The following is a 25,107-nucleotide window of genomic DNA, read 5'->3' on the forward strand; positions in this document are numbered from 1 at the left end:
ATCTTCATCCCATTAATAATGATATATTTTTGGTGAATTAGGACTGATAAGAATATCCCTTTCTTATCACATTTCAGAAAAAACATTTTTCACCAAAATCAGAGGGATAGTTTTTCGAAGAAACCAAACATAAGAAAAACCAGTAACAAGAGTACATTACCTTTCACCTTCTTGTTTATCCGTTCAGTAGCAACACGAAAGACGAACTCACTGCAGTCAGCTGCGTGGCAGTAAACCCATTATTTTACATTTCTCTCTCTCTCTCTCTCTCTCTCTCTCTCTCTCTCTCTCTCTCTCTCTCTCTCTCTCTCTCTCTCATACACACACATGCGCTCGCTTAAAAGATTATAATACATACAAATGAACTGCACCGACTTCTTGGTTATACATCGAACAGGTAAGAAGAATAGATAAAGTACAAAATGATAGCAACCCTACTACATCTTTTTGCTTGCTTCTGAACATTTCTTTTTTTTTTTTTTCAACAATTCCGCCCGAGGTCTTGAATACCGATAGACCTCTCTCCCATCAGGGCTGCTGTGAGACTCTCCAAGTAGACAGAAGACCTACAGAACGTGGACATAAATACACATCCTCACGCATCAATATTCTGCCATTGAAGGAGTCTTCGCGAAAAAAAAAATAAGTATAAAAGACCGAATGGAACGAAAGTACGTATCTACAACTCTTATGCTCTCTTTATATATCAAAAGACCATCTTGTTCATTATTGCAACGCTTCGCTTAGTCTTCGCCTTTCCTTGAAGAAAACTCCTGAGAAAGTCTGCGAGTCAAAAGGTAACTGCTGATAATACAGACACATGTGTAGGGTACAAAATTGTGCGCCATACTCTCGTCTCTCTCTCTCTCTCTCTCTCTCTCTCTCTCTCTCTATATATATATATATATATATATATATATATATATATGTAACTGGGGGGGATTCTCCCCCCATTATTCATAAGGTAAGCGTGGACACGAAACGGAAGGCAGACCCACACACCCCATTACTCATAACCTTTCTCTCTCTCTCTCTCTCGGCAATCCCTCTCTCTCTCTCACCTCTTTCTCTCCATTCTAACAGGTAATGAAAATGAGAGAGTTGCATCATAACATTAACGTTTATTAACAAGAATAAATAAATCAATCAATCAAGCAATCCAGTCTTACAGACTAACTCAAAAACAGTACAATGTCTAGTCACCAAAAAAAGTCTACACCCCTCTGGGAATTCTTTGTTCCCCCGGCATTCCAGATCCGTCTGTTTCAAAGATACAGAACACATCCCGGTAAGTACACACACAAGTTTAAAGACAAAGTTAATAAAATGGAACATCTTACAAGACATCAAACAAGCCATCCCTTTGGCTAAAGCACTTCAACACTTACCCAAACAACCGGACACTAAACACTATTAATAAAAAACTCCCGGCGAATGCCACGGCATCTTGCCTGTGACTTGAAGCCCTCTTGTCAAAATCCCCCCATAGGCTTGGGTATGACACTTTTAACAGAAAGAGCGCACACGCACATACGAACACACAGTTCGATAGCGCCTCACGGTTCTAGCTGCATCCAGTTTCACAAAGGCACTTTGAGAAGAGTTCATAAAACTGTCGTGCATTGACTTGTCGAACTAATCATTTTTATCTCACGCCACCCCCAGAAACTCATTGTCAGCTACTCTCAGGTCGTCACCTCTGCACTGTTCTCCACATTCCATAGGTCACAGGGAACACATGGACAATATATTATTAATCAAAAACCCTAGGCCTTACAGATAGCTCGGCCACCTTATATGCTAGCCCCCGCCTAGCAAAATTGCTTATAACACAAAACACTGGCCGGCTTAAAATAAAATATAAGAAATAACTGCACGTCTCTGGCATTATAAAATAAAGTCTTATCACGCTTTAATCTCCCAATAACACAAGACGCATTTTCTCTCATATTTTCTGCATTAGGATTCTTGAATATCCCTCTTCGCTTGTCTGCAAGTAGCTGAACAGACAGTAGACTGTAGCAGGCTGTAGGAAGACGGAATGCCTCCCTCATTGTAGAAGACTTCTCACGGCTTCTGCAGATCCCCAAAAGACACGCTGTAGAATTCTCGCGATCACCATCATGGAAATACTTGTAATCACCCTGGACAACATGGCAGCAACCTCACGGCTGGTGGACGTCTTGCTGGTGTCGGGAAACGACTTTTTTGGTGTTAGTATGTCAGTCAAGTCACTGGTCAATCTAAGAAAATTAACCCAGACATACTACTTCTATCAAACAATGATCTCAAAAAGTCAGAAATACTAACTGAACGTCTCCCAACTAACTCCCTTTAATATGACTACTAAATCATAAGTCATCATCACAACTCTCAAAGAAAAAAAAAACATCAAGTTCTCCAACTCAATTCTCCAAACTCACACATCAGCACACACACAACTCAGAAATCTCAGCAACTCCACGGAATTCTGCACTCACATTTCAAACTCGAATGTGCTCACAAAAAAAAAAAAAAAATCGTAACGAGCTCAAGAAAGAAAAAGAATCACGTAACACACCCAGACCCAAAAAATGTTCTCTCAAATTCTAATATTTGAACAACCCACAAAATCAGTAAAAATCTCCAACTTTTAACAGCAAAAACCCCTTTACTGCTCAATAATTAATTACAATGAGACTTAATGTCAAACTCCCATTTACGTAAGCAGCAACCCCCAAAAAATTACATCTCCCGGTAAAATCAAATCTCCAGTCCAAAAAAGAAATGCTACTGAAGCTCAATCCCCAAATTATATCTCTCATGGAAAAGGAAGAAAATAATAAAAAAAAAGGATAATCACAAGAAGATTTCCCCAATCACAAAATACATAATACATGTATAATATGCATAACTCCCGCATTTTCCCCAAGAAATGCTCCATGTAAAGTTATGGAATTTGCCAGAAAGCAAACTCTCACACATGCGCTTTCGTGAAATGCTATTGTCAACATTTCCAGATATTGCGAAAAATTCTGATCTATCACCATCAGAGGAAAAAAGTCAGCACACGGCTCATCACATCGCTTGTCAGCAGAAAAATCGCCTGCAGACGTATGCTCTAACAGCAGCATAAAGAATTGTCTAGTCAGACACATAAGTTTGGAAACTCATGATTCTCTAGAAAAAAAAAAGTCTAACTGACACATTTCACAGAATTAACTCCAGGATATGACTAATGTGTTCAAAAATTTGTCTCGAAGACTTATTCTCTCAACATGACTTTACCTCAAATTATATTTCTCCAAAAATAATACACTTGTGAACACAAAAAATGCACACACATCTCCATAGGACTCGTAATGCAGTAATGACACTCGCCTCTAAATAGTCACGAAACCAAAGAAGAGAACCACAGAAATCTTCTCTTGACTCGAAAAAAACTCCATAACCACAAAAAAAAGGGTCACCCGCCCAAAATTATTTCCAACTCCATATATTTCACCATATTAATAATAACACCACTCCGGATATAAAAATATTTCCTCCATTTGGTTAATAACCAACCCCATATTATTCTCTTATTTCTCCAATAGCCACATGTCAGTAAAAAAAACACCACTCCAAGAATAGAGAATAAAAACCTCTATTTCGGCAAATACAAAATATTTACCTCTATTTCCCCAATAACTCCATGTGGAACAAAACAAGGCTCCAAAAATATATATCTCCAAAAAGGAATATCAAAAAATGAAATCCCATCTCCAAAAAAATGTGCACTCAAGGCAACTAACTCACTCACTCACAAATATTGCCCCATAATCTCCAAATATGTGTCTCCATTTGCAACAAAGATGGCTGCAAAATAATTGAACTAAACATAGCTCTCATCACATTATTGGCAAATATCAAATATGGCCAAAATATATCTCCCATATATTATATCTCAAATATAACTCCAAAATAATATATACCTCCAATTATCTCTCCAAAATAATATATACCTCCAATTATCTCTCCAAAATAATATATCTCAATTTTATCTCAATTATAACTCCAATTCTCCAGAGAATAACTCAATGTTATAGTCAAAAACTATAAAAACTCTCTCCATTTAGCATAATTGCTAAAAAAAAAAGGGCAAAACCTCGGCAAATAAAAACTGTCTAGAAGATTCTAGAAAAAATCACCAATGTGCCACAACTCATTATAACAGAACTCCAAATTCACAGTGTCTTAGCCAAGACTTCTCCATATGCACTACGACATAAGCCACTAGAAAACTTAACCAAGTTCCCTATCTCTCACAAAGTTGTCACAAATACAACAACTGTATTGTGCAAGAAAACTCACAATTTCTGGAACACAAATATCCAGAGAAAAAATGTAGTGCCATTACGTATGCATTCAAAACGTGCAAAAAATTCTCCCATATATTTCTCTATAGCATCAAATAGCTAAAACACGAACACGTTCCCGAACAATGACTCTAAGTCATGAACTGAGATAATATTCACACTAACTGGAGAGAAAAAATAAACTCAAATTCACCCATGGTGAAAAAAAACTTGTGTCAGCGATGGCTAATTTTCAAAAAAGGAGAAAAGAAAAATCAACGGCACCATTAACTATCTCCCGTAACTCACTAGATGTCAAGCAATTATCTGCTGAACTCATAAAAAAAAAAGAGGAAAACAAAAGAAATAATGTGTTGTTAGTTCCTCCCAAAATCAAAAAAAAGGATTTCACCTCCCTTGATAGCATTAAAACGCCCACGTATTAGTATACAAAAAATCAGTATCAGAAATATCATTATCACAAAATCACCAAAAAAATTGCTATCATCAAAATCATCAGTATCAGTACAAAAAAAAAATATCACCAATGTCAATGCTTGTCCATTCTCCAAAAATTCAGTAAAAAATTCAGCAAAAATTCAGCAAGATTCCACACAATTCACCAAGATTCAATCAGATTCATCAAGATTCAGCAAAACTCATCCTCGTGAATCACTGAAATATTCTCCAAAGTTACAAAAACTCAACAAATAATTAACACAAGACTTCTCCCATTAATTCATTGTAATAATTCTCCTTGAATAATTATCTGTAATAATTATCAACTAATCTCCCATGAAATATCTCAAAACTCTCTCGTAAAACAATTCTCCCATAATGATAATTATACTTAAGCAAACCTCCCGTGACACATCTCATGTATAACAATTATTAATAGTAATAATAATAACTCTCCACAGCAATAATTCTCTTGCAAAAATCTCAAGTAAAGGTGAAATTCAAATAGCATACACTAGTATTGCTGAATCTTATGACACACAATTTCTCCAGCATTCACCATGACATAACGCCATTGCCACACAACACAGATACAACACCAATCATCGGCATTTCAAAGTAATTTCTATAACACAATAAAAAAATAATCTGTGTCTCCCCAATATATTTTGTGTCTTTCAAGGTACAAAGAAAATATATAACACATCCCGTGCATGTTAACTACTTTTCCCCGCATTTTCGGAAAAGAAAAATCTCTTTTTATTTCCTTTTCTCTTCGTCCAAGAGAGAAAAAAAAAAAAAATCTCGTTTCTAAAAAAAAGACTCTACGGGCGTTTCACTTCATCAACTAATTAATCAGCTGATATCTTAGCATTCAATGTCAAGGCCAAACCCATACCCCAACACAAAGAGAAAAAAAAAAAAAAAAAAAAAAAAAAGGAAAAGGGGGAGTTCACCCACAATGAGAAAACAAATTTCTCCCCCCTGTGAGAACAACCCCTCAGTCAAACGACAGAGCAGCCCGAGGCATACACAGCAGTAACCCCATCTCCCATTGAACAGTGTCTGAGGACCCCCTCTCAAGGTATACACTAGTGCCCTCCCCTGCACTATCTCTCGAGGGAGGCCAGTAGTACCCTCCATGCAACTATCCCCCCGAGGGATGCCAATACCCTCGCAATGCAACGCGCTTCTCTGCAGAAATGTGCTGAGCCCGTAAAATTGTGGCTGCTGTGTCTCTAAGCCAGATATGCTTATCTAAGCACAGTTCACATGCATAGAAAAATACACCCCTATGTTTTAAACAAAGACGAATGCATACATCTATTATAAACACGTGCAAATAAAGAAAACACGTCACTATGGGGCAAAGACAAGAAAAGTTGTTGACCTCTTGAACCAATCCCATAACCCTGAAATATTTAAACAAAAACCCTCTCCTTCAAAACAATAGTTAACACTCACCACTCCATAACAGGAACAAAAAGAACTCAAAATTCTCGTAAAACGCGGCAGTGATACTAACAACGACCGCCGCACGGGTATCTCGGAACACACTCATTGCATAAGCAAAAGTCATACTGGGTGCGCTCACTGCTTCTAGGCTGACTCCCTGGGAAAAATGCTGAGTCCAATAAAATCCTTCCCTCCCTTTAGCACAGTTAACAGACAGATATTTTCTCATTTTTTCTCACTAAGTAACTGAAAACTAACAGTTTAACGATTTTCCACAATCCCACCAAGGCTTTGTTGTTCGAAAACCATCGCTAAGCCATAACCCCTTTTATTTTCTAACTGGCCACCCATCTCTACATTGGCGTTCCTAGGCATAAAAAAGAAAGAAAACTTTTATACCCCCTCTTAACTGCCTGCCACCACTGTAACTGGGGGGATTCTCCACCCATTATTCATAAGGTAAGCGTGGACACGAAACGGAAGGCAGACCCACACACCCCATTACTCATAACCTTTCTCTCTCTCTCTCTCTCGGCAATCCCTCTCTCTCTCTCTCCACCTCTTTCTCTCCATTCTAACAGGTAATGAAAATGAGAGAGTTGCATCATAACATTAACGTTTATTAACAAGAATAAATAAATCAATCAATCAAGCAATCCAGTCTTACAGACTAACTCAAAAACAGTACAATGTCTAGTCACCAAAAAAAGTCTACACCCCTCTAGGAATTCTTTGTTCCCCCGGCATTCCAGATCCGTCTGTTTCAAAGATACAGAACACATCCCGGTAAGTACACACACAAGTTTAAAGACAAAGTTAATAAAATGGAACATCTTACAAGACATCAAACAAGCCATCCCTTTGGCTAAAGCACTTCAACACTTACCCAAACAACCGGACACTAAACACTATTAATAAAAAACTCCCGGCGAATGCCACGGCATCTTGCCTGTGACTTGAAGCCCTCTTGTCAAAATCCCCCCATAGGCTTGGGTATGACACTTTTAACAGAAAGAGGCGCACACGCACATACGAACACACAGTTCGATAGCGCCTCACGGTTCTAGCTGCATCCAGTTTCACAAAGGCACTTTGAGAAGAGTTCATAAAACTGTCGTGCATTGACTTGTCGAACTAATCATTTTTATCTCACGCCACCCCCAGAAACTCATTGTCAGCTACTCTCAGGTCGTCACCTCTGCACTGTTCTCCACATTCCATAGGTCACAGGGAACACATGGACAATATATTATTAATCAAAAACCTAGGCCTATATATATCCTATATATATATATATATATATATATATATATATATATATATATATATTTATGTGTGTGTATACATATATACAAACATAAACACACAAAAACATAAATGGCTGGGCCTAAACAAAGCTTCCCACTCCAGCCAGACTCTTTCAAAGCCAATGGATCCTTTGTCTCTAATATGACCTTCAAAAATGAACAAGAAGATGGTCTTTCTATATATAAAGATAGCATAAATAGTTGTAAATACGAACTTTCATTCCATTGTTTTTCATATTTAATTATTTCGTGAAGAATCCTTTAATGCCGGAATATTCATGAGCGTTCGTGTGTATTTGTGTTCACGTATAATGTATTCGTTTACACATTTATTTTCATATTACATTTCCAGTGCAGGAGGGTGATGTGTCCCACTGCAATTATGATGAAGGAGTTTTTCGCTGATGATATCTTTCCTTTACCCTTCTCGCCTCTCTGTGTCCTCATTTTGCTTTTCTTTTGCTGTTCCCCACCACCCTAGCCCCCCCCTACCCCTACCCCTCCTGCAATTACTGCTATTCCACTTTACAATTTCCCTTCCATCGAATATTTTACTCGCAAATTATTTCCTTCGATCGCTTCGGTGTGCCTCTCTCTCTCTCTCTCTCTCTCTCTCTCTCTCTCTCTTCTCTCTCTCTCTCTCTCTCTCTCTCTTTCTCTCTTTTTTCTCCTTCTTCTCTCTCTCTAACGGACTGCAGTAATTCAGCACCATTAAATGAGAAAGCGAATCTGATTCAGATATACTTCCGATTTCCAACTAAATACTTTTTTATTGCTGTAAGAAAAATGACCAAACATCCAGTCAAAACATATGTTAGTATCGTGGGCCCAGGAATAAAGATTAGTTAACATCGTGAATTAACGTTCTCTTCTCATGGAGATAAAATAAATATGATTAACATAAAACCGTTTTGTCACAAACACCACGAAACTCATCAAACAACCTACCCGCAGAAACACACACACACACACAGAAACACATATATAATAGATATACGTATGTGTGTGTGTGTTTGCGTGTATGTGATATATATATATATATATTATATATATATGATATATATATATATATATATATATTATATATATATATATATATTTTATATAAAAATATAAATATATATAAATGTGTGTGTGTGTGTGTGTGTGTAACCCAATATTCATTTGGCCCCATATCAGGCGATGTCTCCATGAAGAAAAGACAGGACAATATTTACTATACTCGAAGTTTGCTACTTCAAGCCCTTTCGTTGCGGTAAATCCACCATTCCATCTATTCAGCCCTTTTTAAATCCTCCTTTACTCTTTCCTTCCAACGCCTCTAATTTCTACACTTTTCATCAGCTTCTTGTCCGTTGTTCTTTTCTCAAGACCAAGGTATCCAACTGTTTATTTCATTTTAGTTTTCTATCACATAAAACTAATGAGGTGGCTTTGTCTGCCCATCTGCACTTTCTCTGTCCGCCCTCAGAGCTTAAAAATTACTAAGGCTAGAAGGCTTAAAATTGGTATGTTGATCATCCACCCTCCAGTCATCAAACATACCGACTTGCAGCCCTCTAGCCTCAGTAGTGTTTATTTTATCTGGGGGTAAAGTTAGTTATCATCGAGCGTCTGGCAGCGTAAGAACAGAGGCCATCACAAACGGCTGAGAGTTTCATACAGAATTATAAGCTGCGCAGAAAACTCAATTCTGCCGAAGAAACTTCGGAAATGTTCCAAAGGAAGAGGTTAGATAAATAATTGTTCCTTTATATAAGGTTAAGGGTGACAGAGATGTTTGTAAGATTTAAAGCAGCATGTTTCGTCTTCTGCAACAATATTAGCGATTTCTGATAACTTGAATTAAACGTCCTTCTAATTTGACATTAAATTTCATGCATCCTTCAGTAATGAAAAGCCCGAGATCAATTGAAGATCACAAGGAAAATATTTAATCATACATATAGTATTATCATTATCGCAGTCGAAGGGTTGCAGAATGGAACTAAAGGATGAAAATATGATTTATTTATTTTTTTTTTTTTTTTTTGTAAAATGCTTCCTTCTGAAAATCCTCTTATTTTCAAATTAATTCTCGTTTGTCTTCGCTCACGGATAAAGCAAATATGTTGCCTATATCCCTCACAATTTAAGTCCCTTTGTTGAAGTAAGAACTTCGGCAACCCATGATGGAAATACGACTCGGAATAAAGGCCTGGAAACTGGAAATGTAAACAAACATAGGACTGCATAGTATTTTATTTTCCTTTCATTTACAACAAAAGTGCTAATTGATATTCATGATGTACAAGTCGTTGTTCCGTGACAATGAAACAGATGCTGGCGTCGCAGCATCCTTAGACGGTTGGGTAGCAAGACTGGGTGGCAACACCGCAGTGGTTGTTCTTGTTCCTGGTGAGCTTCATGTATCCAGACTCACCCCAGCTGCTGCCCCACGAGTTCTTGATGATCCAGTAGTCGGAGCCGCCTTCGGTTCCGTAGCCGACGGCCAACACGGCGTGGTTGATGCCCAAGGGGTTGCAGTTTGCTTCGTAGTAGACTCCTGCAGACAAAAAAAAAAGGCCAAATTGAAATTTAAATGGTTCCTATTTTCTGTAATTTCTCCTCCCTCATCTTCTTCGATGATATTATTTCTCATCTACTTTAATGATTATTGTGCTTCTGAATTATTCAACAAAAACTCATCACGTTCAATAATTTATCAAATCTAGAATTTTTAGACCAAAGAAATGCAATTTATTAATACAATTCTTCATTACCTGAATTCAGTAGCATAAAAACTAAAAACTTTACGCAATTAAGATCTGCCTAAAAGCAAAGGATTCCTTCTAATGGACGGCGCCTAGGAACAAATAAAACCAACAAGAAGACAAAAGGCTGGAAAAACAAATAATGTAATACAGTCGCAATAAGGAAATCAATGAATCTTCATTATTTCTAGGTTGAAAGTGAAAGTGACGGTCATTTCACACTGATATTAATCATAAACAGTCAACAGAAAGATCATTTGTAATAAGACTACACAGGAAATGAATAAGCCATAATACCTAGATATAGAATCTCAGTATTTGCTTCGTTCTTTACTTAGGTCAGACCTAATTTAGAGTATAATGAATGTTTACTTTACTCGTTCAAGATTTGATCCTCTGTCACTGAATGAATGCAAAGAGAGAGATGGGATGGGGTGGGGGGTGGGGGGGTTGACGGTTTTGGAAACGAGACCCACCTGAGTCGTACAACTGGAAGGACAAGTGGCCGGCATCAACGCAGACGCTGACGGGACCTGCGTCGTGGACGGCAGCAGCCTGGGTCTCCTCATCGCCGAAGGGAATGTCTACGTAACCACTGACGGTGGCGATGACATCTTGCGATTCGAAGCGGCAGGTGTTGTCCTGAGATGTGAAGCAATGCGATATTTTCGGCGTCAGTTGAAAGTTGGTTTTATTTCTCACTAATTTTGCGCTTTGCGAGACATTTCTGAATGCGCATAAAACTTGCTTACATACGTTACCCACACTTCTGTTTTAAATTATGAGACATAAATGGCAATATTGTGACTCTAACAAGAATCGTGAAAGTAAAGTAGGGTGGGACTCACAATAGCCTCATAGGGGTATGAAGCCTCACTATCGCTTCCTCCGCAGGACTTGAGGTAGTCATAGGCCCACTGCACAACGCCTCCGTTGCAACCGCTGTTTTCTGTTGAGCAATCTACCAGCTGCTGCTCGGAGAGGCTTGGCAGAGTTCCGGTTTTGAGGAAATGTGCGCCTTCGAGAGCTCCAGTCTGTTGGGAGATTTGCATTCATAAAAGAATGTTCTTTTCCATTTAAGCTGGATACAAAGCGAGATACTTTAAGTCGTCATTAATCTTTTTTCTCTTACTTAATGGATACCAGTACTTGACCATTAGAGTCCTTCCAATTTTAGAAATTTGTTACAGAGGTTAGTCTCCATAAGGAATAATGCATAACCTATATATATAGATATATATATATATATATATATATATATATATATATATTAAAAGTATACACATAATATAATATATATATAGTACTATATATATGTATATATACATATATATATATACACATATATATATATATATATATATATATATGTATATATATATATCTATATATATACATATATATATGTGTGTATTTATATATATATATATATATATATATATAATATAGATATATATATTATATATATATATATATATATATATATATATATATATATTATATAATATGAAATTGTAATAGCCACAACGCCCTCTTAACTTCTCAAATTCTTTGCTCTTTTTTAGATACGCCTATCAATAAAGTCTTGAGCTCTAACTTCAAAGAAATTTGGAGAAATCATATATATACTGTTCAAATCATTTTGAGTGAAATAACTATCATGTATATATATATATATATATATATATATATATATATATATATATATATATATACATAAATTTATGTATATTACTGGCGGCAATTATGAATGAATTTTAAGTGAAAATGGCCACAAAAAAATAAACACGGCTATTTCCTCTGTAATTGACTTACGGTAGAGAATGCCCAGCAGGATCCGCACTGTCCCTGGTCCTTGACGGGGGTGACAGCTCCCTTGTCTCTCCAGTCAACATCGGCAGCTCTGGGGGTCTGCGGGAAGCGAGCGAACACCTGGCCAACTCTCCTCTCCAGTCTATTCAGACCAGTCATCTGGGCTACGAACTCCTCTGTGGTCTGTCGAAGTAGGAGAGAAATAATGAGGGATGTTACCATTCGTGAGGATGGATCGTCTTCCAAGGATTCATGAAGCTTAATGATAAATTTGTATAACATAAAATACACAAACTCAAAATCAGCCATGATTGTATGACTAACCGAGTGAATATCTCTTCATACACAGACTGTTTGTCCGAACTGTTTTAAACGTTGTATTTCATACCCTATCATAATGAGCAGCAAACTTATAAAAGGTTCTCTGACCGAACACTAGCAATACGAAAACAGTGTCTGCCAAACATCCCCTCTCATAATTCCACACCGTTCACTTACCAAGTCTGCAAATCTGTTCATAGCAACGGTGAAGGTGACTTCGCCCTTTTGGAAGAGCTCATTGTGTTCCGCTACGAATTTCAGGTTGTTCTCGAAAATGGTCTTCCTGTAAAGCTCCTCCTTGGCGTTGGAGTAAGCTTTTCCATGGGTCAACTGGAAAGAGCGATTTGGGGGGGAAATTACTTACAGTTTTCCTCTAACATCTGATAAAATCGTATTTTACATAAAGTGCCAGAAAACTCTCTCGATTGTTGATTTTCATCTACCTTGTAAATACACCAAAGAAGTTACTATCGAGGTACATTCATGCATTTCTCAAAAGTCTACCAAATTTGAAAAACATGGGTATTAGTGCTTTTATTATAAAAGTACGCATTGGCAGCAAATGATGAAAATATTTTGGCATCTAGGAGAATACCATTCCAAAATTCTGAATATAAAGCACAGTCCTGAATGACGAAATGAACTCCTGGATTGGGTATTCTTTTAGCCATTCCAGTGGAAGTTTATGAATATCATATAGTGACTAATAGTTTACATATAAAGTAAATGCGTAGGAGAGGACTTTGTCAAGAGGCCAAGTAGGATTTCCCATTGAACCAAATGTCCACTTGAAAATGAAAACAAAATCTTCTTCTTACTATTTGCTAAGCTCCCGAGGAAAAGATGTTATATTCAGCTTTATATTCAGTCACTTTAGTCAAAGGTCATTCACTAGAAATGAAACGATTAGTGAATGAAGAAGTTGTTAGCATACTTCGACAACAGAAAAGGACAGAAATACAAACCTTGAAGCTTTCCCACGACTCGCTTCCGGCAGCGATGGCCAGACCACAGAGGAAGAGCACGAATTTCATCTGATAAACAACAGAATTATAATCTATGTTCTTTTACCCGACGGTAAATACCCGCAAGCGATATCATAGAGCTAAGCCTGATTGGCTGCTGTCACTGCTCTGCACCTCCCTTAGGTTACAATGATATCGGCTGGGGATATTTACTGTCACCTCCGTAAAACACCATAAATCATTCGAATGAAACGATGAGTTAAGACTTTTCAGTAAGACTTACAAAATTCATAAAAGACTTCTTTTCTTGAGCAGCGTTTAGCTTTTAACTGCAGACTTTAGAACATCTAATAGATATATATAAATTACAAGTAACTGAACATCAGGATAATCTAAACATTATAGCAGGCTAAAGTTCCAAAACCTTGTTCAGAATGTCTTGAAAGAAAACAACATTGAAAAAATTAACACAAATATGTGGGATAGAAATATTCACCATAAACGATAGCTTCTACGTCAAAGTAAACTGCTATGAAGATAATGAAGAATTAATAAATGTTTTACAATCACTACAGAGTCAGTATCCGTACTATGCATTGACGGACACAGACTTGAAAGTTTCCAAAGACTTACCTTGTCAGGAGTAAAGAAGACCCGGCGTCAGTCCCCTATATATACCAAGGGACTCAAGACTGACGTCAGTCCAAGATGACCATTGCAGTTTTCCAATGCATGCACCTGGATGACTTCTCATGCTTTGGGTACAAAACCCCTGATAATGGTTTGAGTGCTGGAGAAGTAGCACATCAATGAGCCTGTATATTCTCATATCGATGTGTACATTATATATATATATATATATATATATATATATATATATATATATATATATATATATATACATATATAATGTATATATGCATATATTTAGGCATATATATACATACATATATATGTATATAAATCTATATATATAAGTATGTTTGTGTAAATATTGTACAAAAATCTTATGATCATGATTACGTGTGCAAAGATGTTTTAGATTATATGTAGCCATATATGGTAATAATTTATATGCATGATTATTTATATATATTCATATTTACATCAACACAAATACATACACACACACACACACACACACACACACACACACACATATATATATATATATGTATATATATATATATATATATATATATATGTATGTATGTATGTATGTATGTATTTATATTCACCTGTGTGGTTCTGTTGAAAGAATAGGCACATTAACAACAATTGGGAGACAGACCTAATGCATAGGCCTATTGCAACAGAGGAAGCGTTTTCCGATCTTCTGTTGAAAAAGGGTCGCATTTTCCCTTTCCCTCTTTAAAGGCCCCATACACAACGATTGTCTGAGCGACTGTCTGTTTCGTTCGCAAAAACAGTGCATGGGCTTGTCTAAATGCAAAAGTGGGCGGAGCTTCGCGGGAATCTTCTGGTTGCTGGCTTGCGACTTAAGTCTGTCATACACAGATCGTTCAATGTATAGGTTTGTCTGCCGATATGACGCTATGGCGCGCGTTTCTTCTAGAGATGATGCCATGTCTTCTCGAGACAAAATCTTTGTTCAGACTGAAATCAGTGCGGAGATCGTTCATACTGTCTGAATAGTGTGTGTGTGTGTGGGTCAATAGCGACAATCGTTCAGACAATCGTTCAGTGTATGGGGGGCCTTAAGAGTGTTTGTGCCCCTCCGACTGACTCGAGCGGGCGAGCAGGAATATTTTCGTGGAGTTCAGTCGCATCGAAAAGGCCGCCTGTGATTCTTTAGCTCAAATGTGCGAATCTTTCGGAAAACTCTTTAGTAAGGATAAGAAGAATTCAGACCCTTCAATTAGTATTCATAAACGAATGATGTTTATCAAATAACGTTCTGTACAGGTCTTTTCAACCGCTCGATTCAATGCTAATGAGTATTTCTGCCTGGCTATTTTTTCCCGTCGTTTTTCCCCGTCGTTTCCATGGCGCGCGCGCGCGCGCGAGCACTCCGTCGTGAATAGACAGAAAATCACTTGAGTGGGAAGCATTCACGTCGCCAAGTCGAGCAGCGGAATAAAATTATAATTTCTTTGATTATTTCCTCTATAATTCCCTCTCAGAGCGGGACCAGGGCTTATCTCATTACAGCCAAAAGCAGTAGCCTTAATTTCGCAATGGCAACCTGCCCTTTTTTCCTTGAATGACTTCAAAGGGGGCGAAAATCAAGCTAATTCGCATTTGGGTCGGAGGGGGAAGTTGCCGGTCCAGGCTAACTTTTGCCAGCGATTCAGAGGGATTTCTCGAACGAAATCTATAATTCACAAAGTGAGTCATTACTACCAGGACGCCGTCCGCGAAGTTTAATGATCTTCAGCTGGCGAAATTAGTTTGCAAGAGAACCCCGGCTGGCCTTTCCGGAACAAATCAAAAGTATATATATCTATATATATATATATATATATATATATATATATATATATATATATATATGTATATATATATATATATATATATCATATATTTATTATAGTATATGTATTATATTTATATATATATATATATGTATGGTATGTATGTATATATATATATGTCTATATATATATATATATATATATATATACATACATACATATACATATATATATATATACCTACATACATCCCATATATATATATATATAATATATATATATAATATATATATATCTGGGGCCTTGTCTGTTAAGCCACGTCATCAGTCATATAAGAGTTGCTGTAAGAAGTGACTAGGAGGTTTTAGTGTCACTTTTTCTGGTGAGGATCAAACTTATGGATAACCGTCGTAACGAGCAGTGAAACGAGGGCCAAAGGTTAAAAGTATAATGAATCCATCAAGATTTTAACTACCTGAATACCCAGATACAGGGTATTATGGTTCGAGTGGCAGATAGGACGACGTAATGGGATTTCTTAAATGGTGATGCGAATTTCTGCAGTCTTCCTTGCCCACAGATGAGGTTACCTCCCCAATTCAAAGGCTGTTACGAAGCGTCACTACTAAAAAAGGATAATCTTTTGCTTTCTCCTTTATTCTCAATACAAACATCTACGTAGCATCACCTCATGGAATAGTTGGAATTCTCCTGGACGTGGATTGTTTCTCTTATTTGCTTATATATATATATATATATATATATATATATATATATATATATATATATATATATATATATATAATATCATACATACATACATATACATATATATATATATATCTATATATCATCATACATATATATATATATATATATATATATATATAGTATAGTATATATATAAGCAAATAAGAGAAACAATCCACGTCCAGGAGAATTCCAACTATTCCATGAGGTGATGCTACGTAGATGTTTGTATTAAAAATAAAGGAGAAAGCAAAAGATTATCCTTTTTTAGTAGTGACGCTTCGTAACAGCCTTTGAATTGGGGAGGTAACCTCATCTGTGGGCAAGGAAGACTGCAGAAATTCGCATCACCATTTAAGAAATCCCATTACGTCGTCCTATCTGCCACTCGAACCACCATACCCTGTATCTGGATATTCAGGTAGTTAAAATCTTGATGGATTCATTATACTTTTAACCTTTGGCCCTCGTCTCACTGCTCGTTACGACGGTTATCCATAAGTTTGATCCTCACCAGAAAAAGTGGCACTAAAACCTCCTAGTCACTTCTTACAGCAACTCTTATATGACTGATGACGTGGCTTAACAGACAAGGCCCCAGATAAATCAAGGGTTCTAGAACAGGGGGTATCCATACCCATTGCGGTTATGAGAACAACATGCTGGGGGTATGGGACTTGATCTCTGGATATTTATATAGATTTGATTTTAATGTGTCAATGTATACATGGGTACATTTTGTCAAGAGATAACTATATATTCAACCATAGATGCTTTTGATTTTCTTGTATGATCTATTCCTAGATATTCTTACCTAAATTATGTATGAAACTATACTCTGTTTATTTTCATCTGTCCATCCGCCTGTGGTGTTTTTGTATGGTAACACTGCGTCCCGGGCTTTAGATAGTTACGCTATTTGTAGGTAAATGTGTAGGTAAATAAAAGGATATCTGGGTGTACATTTGCAACTGAAAAGTGTTTCAATAATTTACTGTATGCGAATTACACCGTTAATATTCGAAATAGGCTATTATTATAACCGTTGAATGTAAGCTGAATGTAACTATCTAAGGCTCGGGACGCAGTGTTACCATACAAAATACCACAGGCGGATGGACAGATGAAAAAAAACAGAGTATAGATATATTAAGTTGTATTGTCAACAAATAGGACTAAAGTGGACTTAAGCAAAGGGGGTATGGAGCCATATTGGGCAATTCATTGGGGGTCTGGAGTCTTCGAAAGGTTAAGACCTCCTCAGTTCAAGGATTCGGCCTCAGCTGAAGTTCACTGGCCCTTGAAAAAGGGTTCCCAGGGCTTGCCTCAGTTTGGCTTCCCCGTGGATTCACTGCAGTACGCAGGAGCTCTATCACCCATGCCCCACTTACCAGCATAATTAACTCCGGTATTTGAAACGCTTAGCCGCAGCCCATGAAACTTTCAACCAATGCCCGGTGGTGGCCTGTTTTGTTGGTTCCTAGGGCGGTACCAGACTCACAATCATGGCTAACTTTAACCTTAAATATAATCGAAATGACTGAGACTAAAGGGCTGCAATTTGGTACGTTTGATGATTGGAAGGTGGATGATCAACAGAGCAATTTGCAGCAGTGTGACCTCGGTAGGTTTTAAGCTCTGAGGGAAGACAGAAAACTAAGAAATTAAAAAAATGCAAGAAAAATATTGCTTCTTGTACGATCGAGGTCTACTATACGTGAGAATTTACCTTTGGCTTAAAGATCTCTTCACAGTTTCAAACTTGCTTTTATTTCTTTCCATCCTCCAAGCCGTGTACCTTGCAATCATCAATTTTTATCTTGAATTAGACGTGCACAGAAATTAGATAGGCAGTTCAAGAACAAGAATAAAAGAGTAACGTAATACCACTTTAGTAGACAGTGAACAAAATTCTAGTCCAGATTCAGTTGTTCGAATAAGCAGAACAACAAGAAATGATAAAAGAAAATGAATATAATATTAAAATATAGACGCGGATTGGCAATTCAGCTTTTGGTGATCAGAAGATCACTATCAGTTCAACAAATCCTAGATGGGAGAAACTTCCAATTAACAGAGATGACTCGCGCAGGATTGAATAACGGAAACGGAAGCGAAGCAGTTTACAAGCAGCACGATCACATCGACAATGACAAGATTTTAGACTCTTACGTTCAATGACGTTCTTTACTTTCATGTGTCTTCCTCTCAATGTAGCGAAATTCCGTCGAAGACCATCATCAAAACTCAGTGAATCTCCCGACTTACTTTATTTCTTTCAACTTCCTACAAAATGTCCAGCATAACTTTCCAAGTAACGGTACAATGACTATCTGCACCTATTCTCTCGGTTCGGTTATTGATGGAACTTCTCCATTCCTTCCTGTCTTTTGAACTAGTAATGCTTTTTCAGATCCACTTTTCTTATTGCTTCCACGGCGCTTATTCAGTCACTCATTCAAAGGTGACACAAACGCCTACCTGATCAATGACTGAAATACCTACACAAATGTACAGATTGTTTCATTAATCTTTCGCTGACTCAACTCCTCGATTAAGCTCATTGAACTTGCCTAACAAGAACCATATGAACAAAATAATCACAAGCAAGCAGGAACTGAATACTACTAGACTTTAGTCACCATGGAACTTAAGTAGCTAATACATTTTAGATGCAACTGAGGTAAAATATTAATGTAGACATAAAAAATACTATCTGAATTAGACATGCTTTTACCTGATAGCCATGGGATATTTTTAATCATTCAACCATTTGGAAGTGTGATCGCAAACGCACAAGGGCAGCCAGCCCTGCAGATGACTCTAGTCTGATGTCTAAAGCATAGGACCAAGTGCATTCAAACCAAGGAAGGTTTTGTTCAAATATCCGGTGGCAGCATTTTTCCCACGCGTAGCATTCTGGTCGAGATTGAGATTTTTAGAATGGCTCTACCCTCATGTTGCATTCACGTGGAACTGTAGGCACGTTACGAAATACTACTGAGAATCCCTTACACAACTCCTGGGGGTTTAAGAGTAAACGACACTCTACACTTCTCTTTCTCTTTTGATCGATTTTATGAAATTTTTATCTGAATCATTTCCTTCAAAAAAAAAGCCCATAAATGGAAAGATTTAAATGCCTCATTATGAATGATAAGTTTGTCATTAATTAGGTATCTGCCCGATTTATTTAACCATTAACTGCAGAAATGTGCCAAGAATTTTATTACTTATTTTGACCAGATTCAGTCAGCTGCTTTGTCCAAGAAACAGTAGCCTCTAACCTTTAGACTGTTCTTGTAAAAAAAGATGAATAAAAGTAAAAAACGAAATCATAACAAGCCCGGGAAAATGAACATTAATTTCATCCATCTTATATTCAAAGCATCTTTTAGAGTTTTGAGATCGATGATAATAGAAAATTAATTATCAGTGTAAATGATAGGTCTTATAAGAATCATTCCACCATTTTCGGAAAAACTACTAGTCTTAGTTCTGCTAGTGTTGAAACTAATAAAACACACACGAACCAACACACAGCCACGAAAACGGGCAAGTGGGCCAACAAGTCCCAATCTTACCCACAGCAGATGAGAGTTAAAATTTCTGACATAAATGCTAGCAATGTCAATACTGCTACTCATGTCAAATCGGATTCCATTTGTTTCCTTATGAAATACCGTTTAATTAATCACTATAAAGAAATTCATAAAATCTTATAATACTTCTAGGAAAGCGACAGCAGTAATTAGAGCAATGGCACTGACGTAAATCAATAGTTCGAGAGAGAGAGAGAGCGAGAGAGAGAGAGAGAGAGAGAGAACTGAGAATGAGATGATTACACCCAATCCAACTTTCCATTAAGAGTAATGAGCCGGACAGCTTGGCGAAAATGACTTCATCACAGAGAGAGAGAGAGAGAGAGAGAGAGAGAGAGGAGAGAGAGAGAGAGAGAGAGAGAGAGAGATCTGCGGACGGGCAAAATGATGCCATATTTATCAATAGACTCTTTCCTCTTCTTCGCGCTTCGAGTACAGGCGCAATGAACGCTCCAATTAAAATAATGTCCGGGTGAATTAGGATACATTCCCCGGCAAAAGGCGGAATCATGTCTGGGTTATTAGTGTTTTTTCCCGTCTGTTGCTCTCGGCGATAATAGAACTGTTTGAATTGCTTCTCTCCTTTGATTGCCTAGTCTGGAAATTGCCTGTTCTCCAGCTCTTCTTCTGTTCTCTTATCTAATCTGCTATCACTCAAGAACGAGTCTCTCACCTCTTTGGATATAAACTCCTCTCTCTCTCTCTCTCTCTCTCTCTCTCTCTCTCTCTCTCTCTCTCTCTCTTACTCTTCATATTAGACTTTAAGTTATATACATAACTGGTAGTTCTCGAGGGGAAAATGTTAAAGTAGGAGGATTTTTTAAATAACAAAAATAAAAATTTCAATAAGTAGCAGTTACACGGATCACTTCATATAAATATATATATATTATTATAATATTATATATATATATATATATTATATAATGAGATATATATTAGTCTAATATATCTATCAATCTAACGTTCTAAGATAACGTTAGATACGTTTGGTCACTAGTAACTCGAACAATATTAATGTAGACATAAATATATATATCTAAATCTATATATATATATATAAAAAAAAAATAATATATATATATATATATATATATATATATATATATATATATATATATATAATATTATATATAACGTTTTAAGGATACGTTAATATACGGTTGGTCACTAGTAACTCGAAACAATATTAATTGTAGACATTAAAATATGAAAATAATATAATATATATAATATGATATAATTAATGTATATTATTATATAAGATCAGATTAGACATATATATATATATATATATAATATCTATATATATATAATATATTATCTATATATATAAAAACGTTTCTAAGATACGTTAGATACGTTGGTCACTAGTAACTCGAACAATATTAATGTAGACTTAAATATATATATTTATATATATATATATATATATTATAATATATATATATAGATAGTATAGATATAGATCTAGATTCAGATATAGATATATATATAATATCATATATATATATATTATATATAGATTAATAGCATATAGATAGATATATATATATATTATTATATATATTAATCTTTCATGATAGGTCTTATATATATATATATATAATAAAAGGAGCCCATAAAAACACGAAAATATTGAGAGAAAGATACTATATTTCAGAGACTGCTGTCTCCCTCTTCAGGTAGATGAATGAGAAAAGTTTACAGAAAAGGTGGTATTTATACTAAGATCCATCCACAGGTAAGACAATTTATGTCACTTCCACTGATAATCTTCCTTTAATCTTCTTAATCGTTGGTTGAATGAATATCTTGTCGATCACATCTGAATCCCATGCTCCTTTTGAGATGTTCATTACCTGGCTCTCTTTAATCAAGGCCGATTCCAGCATTTGACTCTTGTACCAGCAATTGCTGCTATAGATTATACGTGACAAATTCCAGTTTATTCTATGGTTATGTTCATTTATATGGTTGAAAAACTCACAAAGACAATCTTCCATTCAGACCCATCGTTTCATGTGCCGGAGCTTTGAATTACAAAATTTCTAAATGGTTAGCTGGCCTCCTTTCTCCTTTTTTAGGCACTTTTTCTCCCATTCACATTAAACATTCAGAAGATTTTTGTCATGAATTCAGAGAAGCACATATACCGCTTCACAACATAAAACCTTTAAGCCTTGACGTAGATTCCCTACTCACAAAAGTACCAGTACAGGAAGTTCTTCAGTTTTTGAGGGAAAAATTATCCCCCTATTCAGATAATTTCCCATTGGCGCTTGACAAAATAATAAAGTTAGTTGAATTATGTGCATCTAATAAGGTATTTTCATTCGGGGAATCATTCCATGAGCAAAAATTCCGGTGTAATATGGGTAGTCCTTTAAGTCCTATTTTAGCCAATCTGTACATGGAATACTTTAAAACTACAGTAATAAATGTATTTAAACCCAAAAACATGCTGTGGATGCGATATGTTGATGATATTCTAACATTTTGGGATAATAGATGGGGCAATTTTGACGAATTCCTTTCAAAATTAAACGCATTAGTGCCCAGCATCAAATTTAAAGATGAATGGGAAACAAACAACAAAATTCCTTTTCTTGATGTTTTAATAATCAGACACGACAGAATACAAATTTACCATATACAGAAAACCAACTTTCTTACTTTCATACATTCACTACTTTAGCTACCACGACATTGCTATCAAGATAGGTGTAGCCAGCAACCTGTTCTTAAGAGCCTTACGAATTTGTTCCCCAGATTTCCTGGAAAAAGAATTTGAACTAATTCGTCTTTAAAGTGTCCTGACCATATAATTGAGGAAGCTATTCACAAAGCAAACGTAATTTTCTACTGAACCCCTCAAGACAAGACCAGAGATACACCCAACAATAAAATAAAAATTCCACGCCTGGACAGGATTAAGACGGTGACTCAGACCCTCGGAAAATCTAACCCTTTTGCATTTACTTACCCAAACACCTTAGCCAAATCCCTGATTAACGTCCAACAAAAGACATCCCCCAGGACACAGGCGTTTACGGAATCCAAAGCCAGGACTGTGACCAATCTTACATCGGATTTACAGGAAAATCACTTCCCCAGAGATTAATACAACACAAACGGTCAGTTAGGTATGGACAACAGAACTCGGCTATTTTCAACCATATAAATGAACATAACCATAGAATAAACTGGAATTTGTCATGTATAAGTTATAGCAGCAACTGCCGGTACAAGAGTCAATTGTTGGAATCGGCCTTGATTAAAGAGAGCCAGGCAATGAACATCTCAAAAGGAGCATGGGATTCAGATGTGATCGACAAGATTTTCATTCAACCAACGCTTAAGAAGATTAAAGGAAGATTATCAGCAGGAGTGACATAAATTGTCTTACCTGTGGATGGATATCCTGGTATAAATGCCACCTGTTCTGTAAACTTTTCTCATTCATCTACCTGAAGAGGGAGACAGCAGTCTCTGAAATATAATATTTTTCTCTCAATATTTTGGTGTTTTTATGGGCTCATTTTATTAGATGGAATTCTGTTGTAACAGAACATTTTTACCAGTCATAATATATATATATATATATATTATATATATATATATATATATATATATATATATATATATATGACTGTAAAAATGTTCTGTAACAACAGAATTCCATCTAATAAAAGGAGCCCATAAAACACCAAAATGTAAAGAGAAAAGTACTATATTTCAGAGACTGCTGTCTCTCTCTTCAGGTATATGAATGAGAAAAGTTTACAGAAAAGGTGGTATTTATACCAAGAGATCCGTCCACAAGTAAGGCAATTTAGGTCACCCCGCTGATAATCTTCCTTTAATCTTCTTAAGCGTTGGTTGAATGAAAACTTCGTCGATGACATCTGAAATCCACGCGCCTTTTGAGATGTTCATTACCTGCTTCTCTTTTATTAAGGCCGATTCCATCATTTGACTCTTGTACCGGCAGTTGCTGCTATAAATTACAAATGACAAATTCCAGTTTATTCTATGGTTATGTTCATTTATATGGTTGAAAATAGCTGAGTTCTGTTGTCCATACCTAACTGACCGTTTGTGTTGTATTAATCTCTGGAGAAGTGATTTACCTGTAAATCCGATGTAAGATTGGTCACAGTCCTGGCATGGGATCTCATAGACCCCAGAGTCCTAGGGAGATGTCTTTTGTTGGACGTTAATCAGGGATTTGGCTAAGGTGTTTGGGTAGGTAAATGCAAAAGGGTTGGATTTCCCAAGGGTGTGGGTTACTCTCTTAATCGTCTCCAGGTGAGGAATTTTTATTTTATTGTTGGGTGTGTCTCTGGTCTTGTCTTTAGGGGGTCGGTAGAAAATGACGTTTGCTTTTTGAATTGCTTTCTCAATTATATGGCCAGGATACTTTAAAGACGAAAGTTGCTTGCGAATTAGTTCAAATTCTTTTTCCAGGAAATCTGGGGAACAAATTCGTAAGGCTCTTAAGAATAGGTTGCTAGCTACACCTATCTTGATAGTAATGTCGTGATAGCTAAAGTAGTGAATATATGAAAGTGAGAACGTTGGTTTTCTGTATATGGTAAATTTGTATTCTGTCGTGTCTCTGATTATTAAAACATCAAGAAAAGGAATTTTGTTGCCTGTTTCCCATTCAACTTTAAATTTGATGCTGGGCACTAATGCATTTAATTTGAGAGGAATTCATTAAAATTACCCCACCTATTATCCCAAAATGTTAGGATATCATCTACGTATCTCATCCACAGCATGTTTTTGGGTTTTATTGCATTTATTACTGTAGTTTCAAAGAATTCCATGTACAGATTAGCTAAAACAGGACTTAAAGGACTACCCATACTACACCCGAATTTTTGCTTGTAGAATGATTCCCCAAATGAAAATACGTTATTAGAT

The 25,107-nt window shown here is 36.4% G+C and overlaps 1 protein-coding gene across 1 annotated transcript; it reads right to left on the reverse strand.

Annotated features, from left to right (window-relative positions):
- Positions 1-9,762: 9,762 nt before the first annotated feature.
- Positions 9,763-13,547, reverse strand: LOC135227013 (digestive cysteine proteinase 2-like). The gene is made up of 6 exons (XM_064266777.1): positions 13,389-13,547; positions 12,601-12,753; positions 12,106-12,285; positions 11,139-11,324; positions 10,767-10,932; positions 9,763-10,082 (listed from the first exon to the last, which is right to left on the reverse strand). The coding sequence occupies exons 1-6, from the start codon at positions 13,455-13,457 to the stop codon at positions 9,877-9,879; spliced, it is 960 nt and encodes a 319-aa protein (XP_064122847.1). The 5' UTR covers positions 13,458-13,547; the 3' UTR covers positions 9,763-9,876.
- Positions 13,548-25,107: the final 11,560 nt, after the last annotated feature.

Source organism: Macrobrachium nipponense, chromosome 15 (genome assembly GCF_015104395.2).
Source record: "Macrobrachium nipponense isolate FS-2020 chromosome 15, ASM1510439v2, whole genome shotgun sequence".
NCBI lineage: Eukaryota > Metazoa > Arthropoda > Malacostraca > Decapoda > Palaemonidae > Macrobrachium > Macrobrachium nipponense.

What these genes read in the sequence shown, in the direction of transcription:
- LOC135227013 (XM_064266777.1), bottom strand. Translation starts at nt 13,457, where the DNA reads ATGAAATTCGTGCTCTTCCTCTGTGGTCTGGCCATCGCTGCCGGAAGC. An exon ending in CCTGCTGGGCATTCTCTACC is followed by an intron (nt 11,325 to 12,105) that starts GTAAGTCAATTA and finishes ATCTCCCAACAG; the next exon opens with ACTGGAGCTCTCGAAGGCGC. An exon ending in CATACCCCTATGAGGCTATT is followed by an intron (nt 10,933 to 11,138) that starts GTGAGTCCCACC and finishes TTCACATCTCAG; the next exon opens with GACAACACCTGCCGCTTCGA.